Below are 16568 nucleotides of genomic sequence, written 5' to 3' on the forward strand. Positions count from 1 at the left end.
GATATAATTACTCATCTACAAATTCCTACAGATATAACACTTATGTAGCCTATCAATTATATTTGTCTCGGGAAAACAAGATGGGAGACAAAGACGCATGGGTCAACGCACAGATGGATTTCTGTTACAAGAAGACCCCAGTGATTATACAGTATTATTAAATCAACTTACAGAGGGACTAGGTTATGCACTGAGAGTACCTGAGGGAGAGGGTTGTCCCTTCACCACCCCGTTCTTCGTCCTCTCCTCAAAGTTCATCACCTCTTTGTAGATTAGTTCTGAAAAGAGAGAGAGAGAGAGCATGAGAGAGAGAAAGGAGAGGGAGAGACCGAAAGAAAAGGGGAGGAAAAAACATTCAAATACCAGCACAGAAATCTATTCTCTGCTTTAGCTGTCTCTTGTTGTAAGTCTAATTACCATGGGAAGGCTGGCTACAAGGTCATTGGAAATGTTAATATACAAAGTTAGTAAACAGAAACAAATAGAAAACAGATAGGAATACTTAATTGTTGACAAGCTTCTACAGTACGTAGAAGAGAATAGAGAAAAGCAGTGAATGTAAGTTGGGAATTGTCTCCCTAGAGACCACAAACGTTACAACTTACAGCTTTTAGCTTTTTTAGCCTTTATTCAGAGATCCTACCTTATTCAGAGATACTCCCAAAAGAGGCATCCATAGCAATAGAATTAGTAACTATAAAGGAATATGACATGTTTACCTTTCCATTCATCGATAGAGTGTTCTCTCTCATCCAGCTGTTTGTCGTAGATAGCAGGAGGAGGCTGGAGGGAGAAAGATAAATCGACTGTTTGCTGAACCTGGTTTTAGCAATGGCTAACAGATTGGTGATATCTAAGAACTGCCAGTATCATGACAGCATTTAAATTATCCCTTGAAAAGAATACAATTTAAAGTTTCAACTATACATTAAATGACACAAGCTCTAAATATGTGCAACACTAGCCATCTTTACAAAATATGTAGTGGCCGCAGGCACGCACGCACGCACGCATCCACACAATGCATGAGAGTTCTGTAAATCAGCAGAGGGGACATAATATACACTCTCAGCATCAGTTGCATGAGGTGTTTGAACAGCCAAACCCATTCACTGCACAGAACAAGTGTAAAGGACAAGTAAAAGTAGAACAGAGATCATGATGAGAACAAAGAATGGTAAGATACAGAGGTGGGTTGGGATGACAATAGGCTACCAAATTGAGATGAAGAATGAAAGAAACGGAAGATATTTCTTACAATCATTTCCAATGCCTCTTTCATGACAATGAATCTCTGAACAACTAAGACAATCTGCTCTAGTTTTCCTTTATGATTAGATGATTGACAGGAAGAAGGACAACACCTCCTCTGGGGATGTAGTAGTAATAATAATAATAATATTTAACTTGTAGAGCCTACAGACCAGGCCCTTCAAATATTTCCATTTGAATATGTTGTTGTCTAACATCCTATAGGCATGCCAGCCTATATTGCTTTCCATTAGTGAGGAGAAAGCCACACAGACACAGCACATATACATTCTGCCATGTAATCTATGTAAGAGTTGTTCTAACAACTTAAAAGAAGTGTTATAATGCACCATAAAATGTAATATAACTCATTATAAATTCCCTTAGAAGTCATTATGTATGTGCCTCATAGAACATGTTACCGAGGGGTTTCTTTGGATGGTGCAACTTTGGTCATGTTATATTTGTAAAGCTCTATATATGCTGTACAGTATGTATATGCTGTCCTATATACTGTACACTTACAACCAAAAAGGTAGCACCATTTTTCTAAGAGGTCATTGAAAAATAGCTGAAGATTGGGTTTTGGACAGCCGCCCCAAAATATATGTAGTACAGTTTTATACAGTCATATCTGGTCATATCATGTTTGCAATGCTCTAGATGTTGTATGATATATTTCTCTGGAGGTAGTATAGTTTTTATTTACCATTGATATTTGGACGAGATCCCTGGCCTTCATCAGCATGAAATGACAATAGAGAGGGGGGAAAAAAACAGTACAACATTGGTTTCAGGGAAATGGTAATGCCATAGATGGCCAATATAATATATATACAGTATATATACTGTATTTCACATCTATACATCCTCATATATGCTACATCAACTAACATCGTCATGTAGGGTATCACTTTTTGGTGATATTTGCTATGATAAACTAAAATGTATGTTTTAACAAAATAATGAGGCATGCTACAAATGAAATATATACATTAACATAGTCATAATACTTTAATATTCCTATTTTCAAAGAAAGATATTATAGTGAAGTAGTGTGATTCGCTGAATCCAAGATGGCGTAGCAGTCAGACGTCTTGTCGTGTCGTGTTCTTGTATATATCGTTTTTTTTACATATTTTTCTTCGCATATCTTTTAAAACATTTTGCTAAATCTCAACTTCTAAATACTCTCCTGCAACCCGCCTCACCCAATGTAGCGCGGATCTGCTTTTTTTTCTAAAGTATTTATATTTACTTCGGATCCGGAACCCCCCTCAACTGAAGCTAGCCAGCTAACTACCAGCTATCAGCAAACCATTGCTAGCGTTCTTCAGCTAACCGGTCATCAGCTAACCTCTCGCCAGTTCGAACAACGCGACTCTAACCAGAGCATAACGGACCTATTATTTTTTATCCCCGGATTCCCACCGCAAACGGATCATTTTCAGCTGGATCTTCACAACTAGCTAACTAGCTAACCGCAACCCCGGATGATTACTCCTGGCTAGCGTTTCCACCAACTTAGCCAGTTTTTTTAACCTGGATAATACTCGCCAGTCTACCTTCCCTGCCCCATCCACCGCTGCCCCCTGGACACTGATCACTTGGCTACATAGCTGATGCATGCTGGACTGTCCATTAATTACGGTACTCCATTCTACTTGTTTATGTTTTATCTCTCGGCCCCAGCCGCACTCAGGCTCTGTGTGTAGTTAATCCGACCCTCCCTGCCTAGTCAACGCCATTTTACCTGCTGTTGTTGTGCTAGCTGATTAGCTGTTGTCTTACCTACTGTTTTAGCTAGCTCTCCCAATTCAACACCTGTGATTACTGTATGCCTCGCTGTATGTCTCTCTCAAATGTCAACATGCCTTGTATACTGTTGTTCAGGTTAGTTATCATTGTTTTAGTTTACAATGGAGCCCTAGTTCCACCCTTCATACCCCTGATACCTCCTTTGTCCCACCTCCCACACATGCGGTGAGCTCACCCATTACAACCAGCATGTCCAGTGATACAACCTCTCTCATCATCACCCAGTGCCTGGGCTTACCTCCGCTGTACCCGCACCCCACCATACCCCTGTCTGCGCATTATGCCCTGAATATATTCTACCATGCCCAGAAATCTGCTCCTTTTATTCTCTGTCCCCAACGCTCTAGGTGACCAGTTTTGATAGCCTTTAGCCGCACCCTCATTCTACTCCTCCTCTGTTCCGCGGGTGATGTGGAGGTAAACCCAGGCTCTGCATGTCCCCAGGCACCCTCATTTGTTGACTTCTGTAATCGAAAAAGCCTTGGTTTCATGCATGTCAACATCAGAAGCCTCCTCCCTAAGTTTGTTTTACTCACTGCTTTAGCACACTCTGCTAACCCTGATGTCCTTGCCGTGTTTGAATCCTGGCTCAGGAAGGCCACAAAAAATTCGGAGATTTCCATACCCAACTATAACATTTTCCATCAAGATAGAACTGCCAAAGGGGGAGGAGTTGCAGTCTACTGCAGAGATAGCCTGCAAAGTAATGTCATACTTTCCAGGTCCATACCCAAACAGTTCGAACTACTCATTTTGAAAATTACTCTCTCCAGAAATAAGTCTCTCACTGTTGCCGCCTGCTACCGACCCCCCTCAGCTCCCAGCTGTGCCCTGGACACCATTTGTGAATTGATCGCCCCCCATCTAGCTTCAGAGTTTGTTCTGTTAGGTGACCTAAACTGGGATATGCTTAACACCCCGGCAGTCCTACAATCTAAGCTAGATGCCCTCAATCTCACACAAATCATCAAGGAACCCACCAGGTACAACCCTAAATCTGTAAACAAGGGCACCCTCATAGACGTCATCCTGACCAACTGGCCCTCCAAATACACCTCCGCTGTCTTCAACCAGGATCTCAGCGATCACTGCCCCATTGCCTGTATCCACTACGGAGCCGCAGTCAAACGACCACCCCTCATCACTGTCAAATGCTCCATAAAACACTTCTGTGAGCAGGCCTTTCTAATCGACCTGGCCCGGGTATCCTGGAAGGACATTGACCTCATCCCGTCAGTTGAGGATGCCTGGTCATTCTTTAAAAGTAACTTCCTCACCATTTTAGATAAGCATGCTCCGTTCAAAAAATGCAGAACTAAGAACAGATATAGCCCTTGGTTCACTCCAGACCTGACTGCCCTCGACCAGCACAAAAACATCCTGTGGCGGACTGCAATAGCATCGAATAGTCCCCGCGATATGCAACTGTTCAGGGAAGTCAGGAACCAATACACGCAGTCAGTCAGGAAAGCTAAGGCCAGCTTCTTCAGGCAGAAATTTGCATCCTGTAGCTCCAACTCCAAAAAGTTCTGGGACACTGTGAAATCCATGGTGAACAAGAGCACCTCCTCCCAGCTGCCCACTGCACTGAGGCTAGGTAACACGGTCACCACCGATAAATCCATGATTATCGAAAACTTCAACAAGCATTTCTCAACGGCTGGCAATGCCTTCCGCCTGGCTACTCCAACCTCGGCCAACAGTTCCGCCCAAGCCTCTCCAGGTTCTCCTTTACCCAAATCCAGATAGCAGATGTTCTGAAAGGGCTGCAAAACCTGGACCCGTACAAATCAGCTGGGCTTGACAATCTGGACCCTCTATTTCTGAAACTATCCACCGCCATTCTCGCAACCCCTATTACCAGCCTGTTCAACCTCTCTTTCATATCGTCTGAGATCCCCAAGGATTGGAAAGCTGCCGCAGTCATCCCCCTCTTCAAAGGGGGAGACACCCTGGACCCAAACTGTTACAGACCTATATCCATCCTGCCCTGCCTATCTAAGGTCTTCGAAAGCCAAGTCAACAAACAGGTCACTGAACATCTCGAATCCCACCGTACCTTCTCCGCTGTGCAATCTGATTTCCGAGCCGGTCACGGGTGCACCTCAGCCACTCTCAAGGTACTAAACGATATCATAACCGCCATCGATAAAAGACAGGACTGTGCAGCCGTCTTCATCGACCTTGCCAAGGCTTTCGACTCTGTCAATCACCATATTCTTATCGGCAGACTCAGTAGCCTTGGTTTTTCGGATGACTGCCTTGCCTGGTTCACCAATTACTTTGCAGACAGAGTTCAGTATGTCAAATCGGAGGGCATGCTGTCCGGTCCTCTGGCAGTCTCCATGGGGGTGCCACAGGGTTCAATCCTCGGGCCGACTCTTTTCTCTGTATATATCAATGATGTTGCTCTTGCTGCGGGCGATTCCCTGATCCACCTCTACGCAGACGACACCATTCTATATACTTCCGGCCCGTCCTTGGACACTGTGCTATTTAACCTCCAAACGAGCTTCAATGCCATACAACACTCCTTCCGTGGCCTCCAACTGCTCTTAAACGCTAGTAAAACCAAATGCATGCTTTTCAACCGTTCGCTGCCTGCACCCGCACGCCTGACCAGCATCACCACCCTGGATGGTTCCGACCTTGAATATGTGGACATCTATAAGTACCTAGGTGTCTGGCTAGACTGTAAACTCTCCTTCCAGACTCATATCAAACATCGAAAATCGATCGAAAATCAAGTCAAGAGTCGGCTTTCTATTCCGCAACAAAGCCTCCTTCACTCACGCCGCCAAACTTACCCTAGTAAAACTGACTCTCCTACCGATCCTCGACTTCGGCGATGTCATCTACAAAATTGCTTCCAACACTCTACTCAGCAATCTGGATGCAGTTTATCACAGTGCCATCCGTTTTGTCACTAAAGCACCTTATACCACCCACCACTGCGACTTGTATGCTCTAGTCGGCTGGCCCTCGCTACATATTCGTCGCCAGACCCACTGGCTCCAGGTCATCTACAAGTCCATGCTAGGTAAAGCTCCGCCTTATCTCAGTTCACTGGTCACGATGGCAACACCCATCCGTAGCACACGCTCCAGCAGGTGTATCTCACTGATCATCCCTAAAGCCAACACCTCATTTGGCCGCCTTTCGTTCCAGTTCTCTGCTGCCTGTGACTGGAATGAATTGCAAAAATCGCTGAAGTTGGAGACTTTTATCTCCCTCACCAACTTCAAACATCTGCTATCTGAGCAGCTAACCGATCGCTGCAGCTGTACATAGTCTTTCGGTAAATAGCCCACCCATTTTTACCTACCTCATCCCCATACTGTTTTAATTTATTTACTTTTCTGCTCTTTTGCACACCAATATCTCTACCTGTACATGACCATCTGATCATTTATCACTCCAGTGTTAATCTGCAAAATTGTAATTATTCGCCTACCTCCTCATGCCTTTTGCACACAATGTATATAGACTCCCCTTTTTTTCTACTGTGTTATTGACTTGTTAACTGTTTACTCCATGTGTAACTCTGTGTTGTCTGTTCACACTGCTATGCTTTATCTTGGCCAGGTCGCAGTTGCAAATGAGAACTTGTTCTCAACTAGCCTACCTGGTTAAATAAAGGTGAAATAAAAAAATAAAAAATAAAATAAACAGTGCATGTCAAAGCAAAAACCAAGCCATGAGGTAGAAGGAATTGTCCATAGAGCTCCGAGACAGGGACAGATCTGGGGATGGGTAACAAAACATTTATGCAGCATTGAAGGTCCCCGAAGAACACAGTGGCCTCCATCATTCTTAAATGGAAGAACTTTGGAACCACCAAGAGTTGGGCCTTAGTCAGGAAGGTGACCAAGAACCTGATGGTCACTCTGACAGATCTCCAGAGTTCCTCTGTGGAGATGGGAGAACCTTCCAGAAGGAAAGCACTCCACCAATCAAGCCTTTATGGTAGAGTGGCTAGACGGAAGCCACTCCTCAGTAAAAGGCACATGACAGCCCGGCTGAGGTTTGCCAAAAGGCACCTAAAGGACTCTCAGACCATGAGAAACAAGATTTTCTGGTCTGGTGAAACCCAAGCATCACTTCTGGAGGAAACCTGGCACCATCCCTACAGTGAATCATGGTGGTGACAGCATCATGCTGTGCTGTGGGGATGGTTTGCAGCGACATGGACTGGGAGACTAGTCAGGATCGAGGGAAAGATGAATGGAGCAATGTGCAGAGAGATCCTTGATGAACATCTGATCCAGACTGCTCAGGACCTCAGACTGGGGCGAAATTTCACCTTCCAACATGACAACGACCCTAAGCACACAGCCAAGAAAACACAGGAGTGGCTTCAGGACAAGTCTCTGAATGTCCGAGAATGGACCAGGCAGAGCCCGGACTTGAAACCAATCGAACATCTCTGATGAGACCAGAAAATAGCTGTGCAGCGACACTCCCCAATCCAACCTGACAGAGCTTGAGAGGATCTGCAGAGAAGAATGGGAGAAACTTCCCAAATACAGGTGTGCCAAAGTTGTAGCGTCATACCCAAGAAGACTCGAGGCTGTAATCGCTGCCAAAGGTGCTTCAACAAAGTACTGAGTAAAGGGTCTGAATATTTATGTAAATGTGATGTATATATATTTTTTTTTTCACCTTTATTTAACCAGGTAGGCAAGTTGAGAACAAGTTTTTATTTACAATTGCGACCTGGCCAAGATAAAGCAAAGCAGTTCAACACATACAACAACACAGAGTTACACATGGAGTAAAACAAACATACAGTCAATAAATAATACCGTAGAAAAATAAGTCTATATACAATGTGAGCAAGTGAGGTGAGATAAGGGAGGTAAAGGCAAAAAAGGCCATGGTGGTGAAGTAAATACAATATAACAAGTAAAACACTGGAATGGTTGATTTGCAGTGGAAGAATGTGCAAAGTAGAGATAGAAATAATGGGGTGCAAAGGAGAAAAATAAAATAAATAAATACAGTAGGGAAAGAGGTAGTTGTTTGGGCTAAATTATAGATGGGCTATGTACAGGTGCAGTAATCTGTGAGCTGCTCCGACAGCTGGTGCTTAAAGGTAGTGAGGGAGATAAGTGTTTCCAGTTTCAGAGATTTTTGTAGTTCGTTCCAGTCATTGGCAGCAGAGAACTGGAAGGAGAGGCGGCCAAAGGAAGAATTGGTTTGGGGGGTGACCAGAGAGATATACCTGCTGGAGTGCATGCTACAGGTGGGTGCAGCTATGGTGACCAGCGAGCTGAGATAAGGGGGGACTTTACCTAGCAGGGTCTTGTAGATGACCTGGAGCCAGTGGATTTTGCGACGAGTATGAAGCGAGGGCCAGCCAACGAGAGCGTACAGGTCGCAGTGGTGGGTAGTATATGGGGCTTTGGTGACAAAACGGATGGCACTGTGATAGACTGCATCCAATTTATTGAGTAGGGTATTGGAGGCTATTTTGTAAATGAGTGTTGCAAAATAGGAAGCCAATTCTAGATTTAACTTTGGATTGGAGATGTTTGATGTGAGTCTGGAAGGAGAGTTTACAGTCTAACCAGACACCTAGGTATTTGTAGTTGTCCACATATTCTAAGTCAGAGCCGTCCAGAGTAGTGATGTTGGACAGGCGGGCAGGTGCCGGCAGCGATCGGTTGAAGAGCATGCATTTAGTTTTACTTGTATTTAAGAGCAATTGGAGGCCACGGAAGGAGAGTTGTATGGCATTGAAGCTCGCCTGGAGGGTTGTTAACAGTGTCCAAAGAAGAGCCAGAAGTATACAGAATGGTGTCGTCTGCTTAGAGGTGGATCAGAGATTCACCAGCAGCAAGAACGACATCATTGATGTATACAGAGAAGAGAGTCGGTCCAAGAATTGAACCCTGTGGCACCCCCATAGAGACTGCCAGAGGCCCGGACAACAGACCCTCCAATTTGACACACTGAACTCTATCAGAGAAGTAGTTGGTGAACTAGGCGAGGCAATCATTTGAGAAACCAAGGCTGTCGAGTCTGCCGATGAGGATGTGGTGATTGACAGTGTCGAAATATCCATTTTTATTTTCAATACATTTGCAAAAAAATCTAAACCTGTTTTTGCTTTGTCATTATGGGGTATTGTGTGTAGATTGATGAGGGGGCAACATGATTTAATACATTTTAGAATAAGGCTGTAATGTAACAAAATGTGGAAAAAGTCAAGGAGTCTGAATACTTTTTGAATGCACTGTACTACATTTCATTATTGGGAACATATATACATGTGCTTATCATCCACCATGCCAGTCCTATGTACTGTATGTTTCACTGTATTACAGTTCAGGGAAAGCCATTCCTACTGTATTGCATTATGCATAGGCAAATAGGCCTACTTTGTGTGTGATGCATCTAAATAATTCATCAAGCAAGAGACAGCCTGCATATGGATTTTTCCCAATCTCACTATCATCTCGTAATGACAAAGGTCTTTAAGAGGGAATGACTATACTTAATACATAAGCACATAACCAGTAGACCTCAATAAATGCCTGCTATTATGCCTATTACGTTCCAGTAAGATCTGTCCTTATCACACAACTACCATCAATCACAACCCTTGGAGGAGAATGTAGTGTATTCTCCAAAAGTATCGACACTGTGTGTATGTGTCCTATTTGAGGAATAATGCACATTCCAGCAGGCAAAACAATCAGTTTAGCCTGCTGGGATGTATCTACAGTACATGATGGTCAGTAACATGCGAACATGTTTCTATGATTACACAATACCAGATAAGCCTAAGTGGGTCGGAGATGGCCATTAAAGAAATATTATGAGACGTGAAAAAAAAGAAGAAAAACAAGGAACTCTCTCTGGACAGTTCCCATAGAAACCATTATGAGAGGGGAACTTAACATACAAAGAAAGCTGTCCATTTACCTACATTATATACACTGCTCAAAAAAATAAAGGGAACACTAAATAACACATCCTAGATCTAAATGAATGAAATATTCTTATTTAACACTTTTTCTTTACATAGTTGAATGTGCTGACAACAAAATCACACAAAAATGATCAATGGAAATCAAATTTATCAACCCATGGAGGTCTGGATTTGGAGTCACACTCAAAATTAAAGTGGAAAACCACACTACAGGCTAATCCAACTTTGATGTAATGTCCTTAAAACAAGTCAAAATGAGGCTCTGTAGTGTGTGTGGCCTCCACGTGCCTGTATGACCTCCCTACAACGCCTGGGCATGCTCCTGATGAGGTGGCGGATGGTCTCCTGAGGGATCTCCTCCCAGACCTGGACTAAAGCATCCGCCAACTCCTGGACAGTCTGTGGTGCAACGTGGCGTTGGTGGATGGAGCGAGTCATGATGTGCTCAATTGGATTCAGGTCTGGGAAACGGGCGGGCCAGTCCATAGCATCAATGCCTTCCTCTTGCAGGAACTGCTGACACACTCCAGCCACATGAGGTCTAGCATTGTCTTGTATTAGGAGGAACCCAGGGCCAACCGCACCAGCATATGGTCTCACAAGGGGTCTGAGGATCTCATCTCGGTACCTAATGGCAGTCAGGCTACCTCTGGCGAGCACATGGAGGGCTGTGCGGCCCCCCAAAGAAATGCCAACCCACACCATGACTGACCCACCGCCAAACCGGTCAAACCCCACCTGTGGACGTCGGGTCCTCATACCACCCTCATGGAGTCTGTTTCTGACCGTTTGAGCAGACACATGCACATTTGTGGCCTGCTGGAGGTCATTTTGGAGGGCTCTGGCAGTGCTCCTCCTGCTACTCCTTGCACAAAGGCGGAGGTAGCGGTCCTGCTGCTGGGTTGTTGCCCTCCTACGGCCTCCTCCACATCTCCTGATGTACTGGCCTGTCTCCTGGTAGCGCCTCCATGCTCTGGACACTACGCTGACAGACACAGCAAACCTTCTTGCCACAGCTCGCATTGATGTGCCATCCTGGATGAGTTGCACTACCTGAGCCACTTATGTGGGTTGTAGACTCTGTCTCATGCTACCACTAGAGTGAAAAGCACCACCAGCATTCAAAAGTGACCAAAACATCAGCCAGGAAGCATAGGAACTGAGAAGTGGTCTGTGGTCACCACCTGCAGAACCACTCCTTTATTGGGGGTGTCTTGCTAATTGCCTATAATTTCCACCTGTTGTCTATTCCATTTGAACAACAGCATTAGAAAATATTTTAAATCAGTGTTGCTTCCTAAGTGGACAGTTTGATTTCACAGAAGTGTGATTGACTTGGAGTTACATTGTGTTGTTTCAGTGTTCCCTTTATTTTTTTGAGCAGCTCTAATACAAACAAGGCAAATGGAAACAGGCTTAACTAAATAGGCACTGAGCTATAGGATTGAGCAAGGGCTACTAATCTTGGGCTCCCGAGTGGCGCAGCGGTCTAAGGCACTGCATGTCAGTGCTAGAGGTATCACTACAGACCTTGGTTTGATTCCAGGCTGTATCACAACAGGCCGTGATTGGGAGTCCCATAGGGCGGCGCACAATTGGCCCAGCATTGTCCGGGTTAGGGTTTGGCCCGGGGTAGGCCATCATTGTAAATAAGAATTTGCTCTTAACTGACTTGCCTAGTTAAATGAAGGTTAAATAAAAAAATATATAATAATCTATAAGGCTGCCACTCTCATCCTGGCTACCCAGCTAGCACATTTGGTGCCTTGGGAATGTGGGAATGTATGTTTTTGGTTTCACATTGGTTATGGGAACAAAGCCATACCTTAACTGACAGGTAAAACAGATTTTTTTTTTTATGTTCTGAAAACAGAAGTGAACATTTTGACTTCCTGGGAACGTTTATTTTTAGGTTGCAGGGATGTTCTGAGAATGATTTACTCTGGTTAATTGATTATTTTCCTGTTCAATTTTATTAATTGAATAACTTCCTTAAAACCTTTATTTAATCAAGGCAAAGGGTGGCTACTTTGAAGAATCTAAAATCTAAAATATATTTAGATTTGTTTAACACTTTTGTGGTTACTACATGATGTGTGGTATTTCATAGTTTTGTAGAAAATAGTAAAAATAATGAAAGATCCTGGAATGAGTAGGTGTGTCCAAACTTTTGACTGGTACTGTATGTGCTAGCTGGGACTCATCCACATAGAATGACGTCATTCTAATTCCTTCATTGCTTTTCCTACTCACCGCCTCCACCTCGGCTGGGTCGTACCAAACGTTGATGTAGGGGTGCTGTAAGGCTTCGTCCACTTGTATCCGCTTGGCTGGATCAATAATCAACATCTTAGACAACAGATCTCTGGCCTGGCTAGCTGTGGAGACAGAAATAGAAGCAGATTCAGGTTCCATACAGGGTTCGGAGTCAAGGGAAAGGACATGAGAGAGGAAGAAAATCAATCAGCAATAACACACTGTATCAAACAGTCTGCATCTGAAATGGCACCTTATACTATGTAGTGCACTAAATTCGAATAGGGCTCTGATCAAAAGAGGTATGCGATATAGGGAATAGGGTGCCATTTCAGACACAGCCAAGGTGTGAGACAATAGTTTACAGTGCCTTTAAGATTCTCCCTCTGTTTCCATAGCACCACAGTCAAGGCTTAAAGGGGAATGGAAACACTTTAGGAAGTAAATCTAAGCAGAGATGTATTCAATCCACTAATACTAAACGCGCATTTAACATAAAAAACATCTCTATATTCAGTATTTTGATCGTCAACAAGGTTTATTTGTGCTATGGTCAGCGCCCTTTTTTAATTGCCATAATAACGACTGACGCCAGTGCGTCACTGGCAGGAATCAGCAAATTGTCTGTGGTATTGAGTCTTCGCGCGGAGAGTCAATCGAAGAGAGTAAGGTTAGGTGCAGACAACGAAGATGGCAACAACAAGTAGTAATTCAAACATGAACTGTATAGCGCCAGGCTGTATGAATTGGCAACAAAAAAATCCCTTGGTAAATTACCATCCTGCCCAAGGACCCACAACTTTTGAAGAAGTGGCTCCATGTCCTGAAGAGGAAGGACGTGCCAGCTTGAGCTAGAAGGATCTGCAGACAGCACTTTGCGGAGGCAGACTTCGCGATGAAGGGCACTTTCGATGTAGCAACCGGGAGTTTCCAATTGGAAAGGAGTCATAGGCCTACGTTGAAGCCCTCTGCTTGCGCCTCCATTTGACATTTTGAGGGTTATGGTACAGTGGTTACCGACAGACCATCATCAACATCGCTGACTTTGGAGTCAAGCAAAAGTGACTGAATGGAGGAGTCAATGCGAGTCAATGCAACGGAGCCTGAGGTAACGTTAATGTTAACCGGTCATGACTGTTGTTGACTAGGCTAGCGTTAGACACTGGACAACTTTGTTGCAACTCTAGTTGAAGGTAACTAGCTAATTGCGTCTGAAGTGTTTTGTGTAACACCCCCCAGCAAATAACGTTAGCAAGCAACTCAACTGCAACTAATATTGCAAGTTATTAGGTAGTTACTGTAGCTAATGTAGCTTCCACCTCAGATTGTCTAGTACTGTAATACATTTTGTTGACAGATTTGTTTTTGTAATGTTTTGTTAGCTCCTCCTCATTTAGCTAGACTGAAAATAAATGTCCCTGTATTTGCTGTGTGTGTGTGTGTGTGTGTGTGTGTGTGTGTGGTGACAAAGCATACAAGACAGGAAGCTTGTTAATGCCAACTGATATATTTGGGTTGAGTTGTCTTAGGATGACATCTTCTTCCCTGAAAATGTTTTCATCCTGGAGGAGACTGTGCAGGTTAGTACAGCATGCCAAACTGACCCCTAGGTGCCAGAGTATTCCTCTGCTGCAGTGGAGAAGAGGTCCACCATCACTGAAGAGCTTGGAGCCCAGAAGGATTGCGCTCACAACCATCAGTATACAACCGAGTCCTGCCCCTATCGGCCACAGATGGAGCTGACGGAGAGTGAGATCAGTGAAGACCAGAACTCAGAGCGAATTCAAAAATACACATCGGAATGGAATTGTTTTTCCACATCAACGGATGTGCTACCTTGTCCCAGTTCTGCTGTTTCGGTTCTCTCTCTCAACCTGTGAATACTCAGCTATGAAAAGCCAATTGACATTTATGATTTTGATGTAAAAAGGGCTTTTACAAAATACATTTGAGTGATTGATTGTTTGCTGTGCTGGATGCTGTCTGAGTAATGGCACATTTTATAGTATATGTAACATATTTTGGTATCTATTTAATCTGCATCTTAACTTCTTAAATGGCAATCAGCAGTAGAAACAATTACACAGTGTCTCCCTGCTCCTCTTTCGGTAAAAAGCTGAGGGATGGGGCTGGAGAAATGAAACCACTTTCAAATTCATAGACAGAGCTATAGATGCAAGGACTATGATCTGTACCCAGTTCGCTTTGGATACAGGCCTCTGCTAAATGGCATATATTATAGTCTACTTTGATTCTGCCAAGTAGCTGCCCAGTGTAGTTACCATTCCTTTATTTTAAAAATTTTTTACCCCCTATTTCGTAGTATCCAATTATTAGTAGTTACTATCTTGTCTCATCGCTACAACTCCCGTACGGGCTCGGGAGAGACGAAGGTCGAAAGTTATGCATCCTCTGCAACACAACCCAACCAAGCCGCACTGCTTCTTTAACACAGCGAGCATCCAACCCGGAAGCCAGCCGCACCAATGTGTTGGAGGAAACACCTGGCGACCTTGGTTAGTGTGCACTGCGCCCGGCCCGCCACAGGAGTCGCTGGTGCACGATGAGACAAGGATATCCCTACCGGCCAAACCCTCCCTAGTACAGCGCTAGCTGTGCCACCAGAGACTTTGGGTTCATGCCCAGGCTCTGTCGCAGACCGCCACGACTGGGAGGTCCGTGGGGCGATGCACAATGGCCAGCCTCCCAATGGCCAATTGTGCACGGATGACGGCGCTGGCTGGGGTGATTGATCTCACAACCTATGCATTTTTCTCTTCAATACTCTCCAATCACCACATCTAAAAGTGTGGCTACAGAGGCCTTGATGGTGTCCACAAAAATAGTAGTGACCACCCCATCAAACACATCCTCAGGCTGTGTACATGTAGGGTGTGTCGGGGGTCTTGCCAGGGGGGAGTAGAATGGTGTGCTGCGAGGCATAGAGTCCTTAGGGTCTGGCACCCATGATGTATCGGAGTCGTGGTATGTTGTATGAATATCCATGGTATATGCTGAAATGAAGAACCGGAGGATTTATGGGCACTCCTTTTATTGTTGAACCAGTTCTTTGGTATCAGGGCGTGGTTAACGCAGCCACATACTTAGTTTTCTTCGGGGGCTGACCCTTCTGAGGATGTCCCTTCTTGGGATTCCTTTGAATCTAAATCCTCAGGATTCGTATATATTATGCACTCCCTTAGCCCAACAATGCTCTGCCGCTGTTGGCTCTGTACAAAGAGCGTCCATCAACTAACATTTTCAATTCTATTAGTTCCCAACTTTTAAAAGGAATAAAAAAAACTAATAACCAAATATTTTGGTTGCGGACTTCCTCGTTGCTGATATAGATCTCCACACACCCACATGGAAGTCCAATCTTTCTTTGTATTTTCACCCTGTGAAATACTCTCTCTGAGGTTGATTCACTGTTGTGGTCATCCTGTCTGGGTTGGCGCCCCCCCCCCCTTGGGTTGTGCCGTGGCGGAGATCTTTGTGGGCTATACTCAGCCTTGTCTCAGGATGGTAAGTTGGTGGTTGAAGATATCCCTCTAGTGGTGTGGGGGCTGTGCTTTGGCAAAGTGGGTGGGGTTATATCCTTCCTGTTTGGCCCTGTCCGGGGGTGTCCTCGGATGGGGCCACAGTGTCTCCTGACCCCTCCTGTCTCAGCCTCCAGTATTTATGCTGCAGTAGTTTATGTGTCGGGGGGCTGGGGTCAGTTTGTTATATCTGGAGTACTTCTCCTGTCCTATTCGGTGTCCTGTGTGAATCTAAGTGTGCGTTCTCTAATTCTCTCCTTCTCTCTTTCTTTCTCTCTCTCGGAGGACCTGAGCCCTAGGACCATGCCCCAGGACTACCTGACATGATGACTCCTTGCTGTCCCCAGTCCACCTGGCCATGCTGCTGTTCCAGTTTCAACTGACCTGAGCCCTAGGACCATGCCCCAGGACTACCTGACATGATGACTCCTTGCTGTCCCCAGTCTACCTGGCCATGCTGCTGCTCCAGTTTCAACTTCCACCTGACTGTGCTGCTGCTCTAGTTTCAACTGTTCTGCCTTATTATTATTCGACCATGCTGGTCATTTATGAACATTGAACATCTTGACCATGTTCTGTTATAATCTCCACCCGGCACAGCCAGAAGAGGACTGGCCACCCCACATAGCCTGGTTCCTCTCTAGGTTTCTTCCTAGGTATTGGCCTTTCTAGGGAGTTTTTCCTAGCCACTGTGCTTCTCCACCTGCATTGCTTGCTGTTTGGGGTTTTAGGCTGGGTTTCTGTACAGCACTTTGAGATATCAGCTG

The 16568-nt window shown here is 44.6% G+C and overlaps 1 protein-coding gene across 16 annotated transcripts in view; it reads right to left on the minus strand.

Moving 5' to 3' along the window:
- LOC109877945 (mitogen-activated protein kinase 10) overlaps positions 1 to 16568 on the minus strand; it is a 112847-nt gene that overhangs the window by 10668 nt on the left and 85611 nt on the right. For 8 of the 16 annotated variants that reach the window (XM_031803010.1, XM_020470187.2, XM_020470186.2 and 5 more), the window contains 4 exons: positions 12260 to 12384; positions 1961 to 1987; positions 720 to 783; positions 201 to 278 (listed from right to left, as the gene is read on the minus strand). In XM_031803010.1, coding sequence (XP_031658870.1) covers positions 201 to 278; positions 720 to 783; positions 1961 to 1987; positions 12260 to 12384 — 294 coding nt within the window. Of the gene's footprint in view, positions 1 to 171; positions 279 to 719; positions 784 to 1960; positions 1988 to 12259; positions 12385 to 16568 lie in introns of all 16 variants that reach the window. The other 8 variants (XM_031803008.1, XM_020470189.2, XM_020470190.2 and 5 more) reach the window with 2 other exon arrangements.

The sequence above is a fragment of the Oncorhynchus kisutch genome, linkage group LG23, assembly GCF_002021735.2.
Source record: "Oncorhynchus kisutch isolate 150728-3 linkage group LG23, Okis_V2, whole genome shotgun sequence".
Taxonomy (NCBI): domain Eukaryota; kingdom Metazoa; phylum Chordata; class Actinopteri; order Salmoniformes; family Salmonidae; genus Oncorhynchus; species Oncorhynchus kisutch.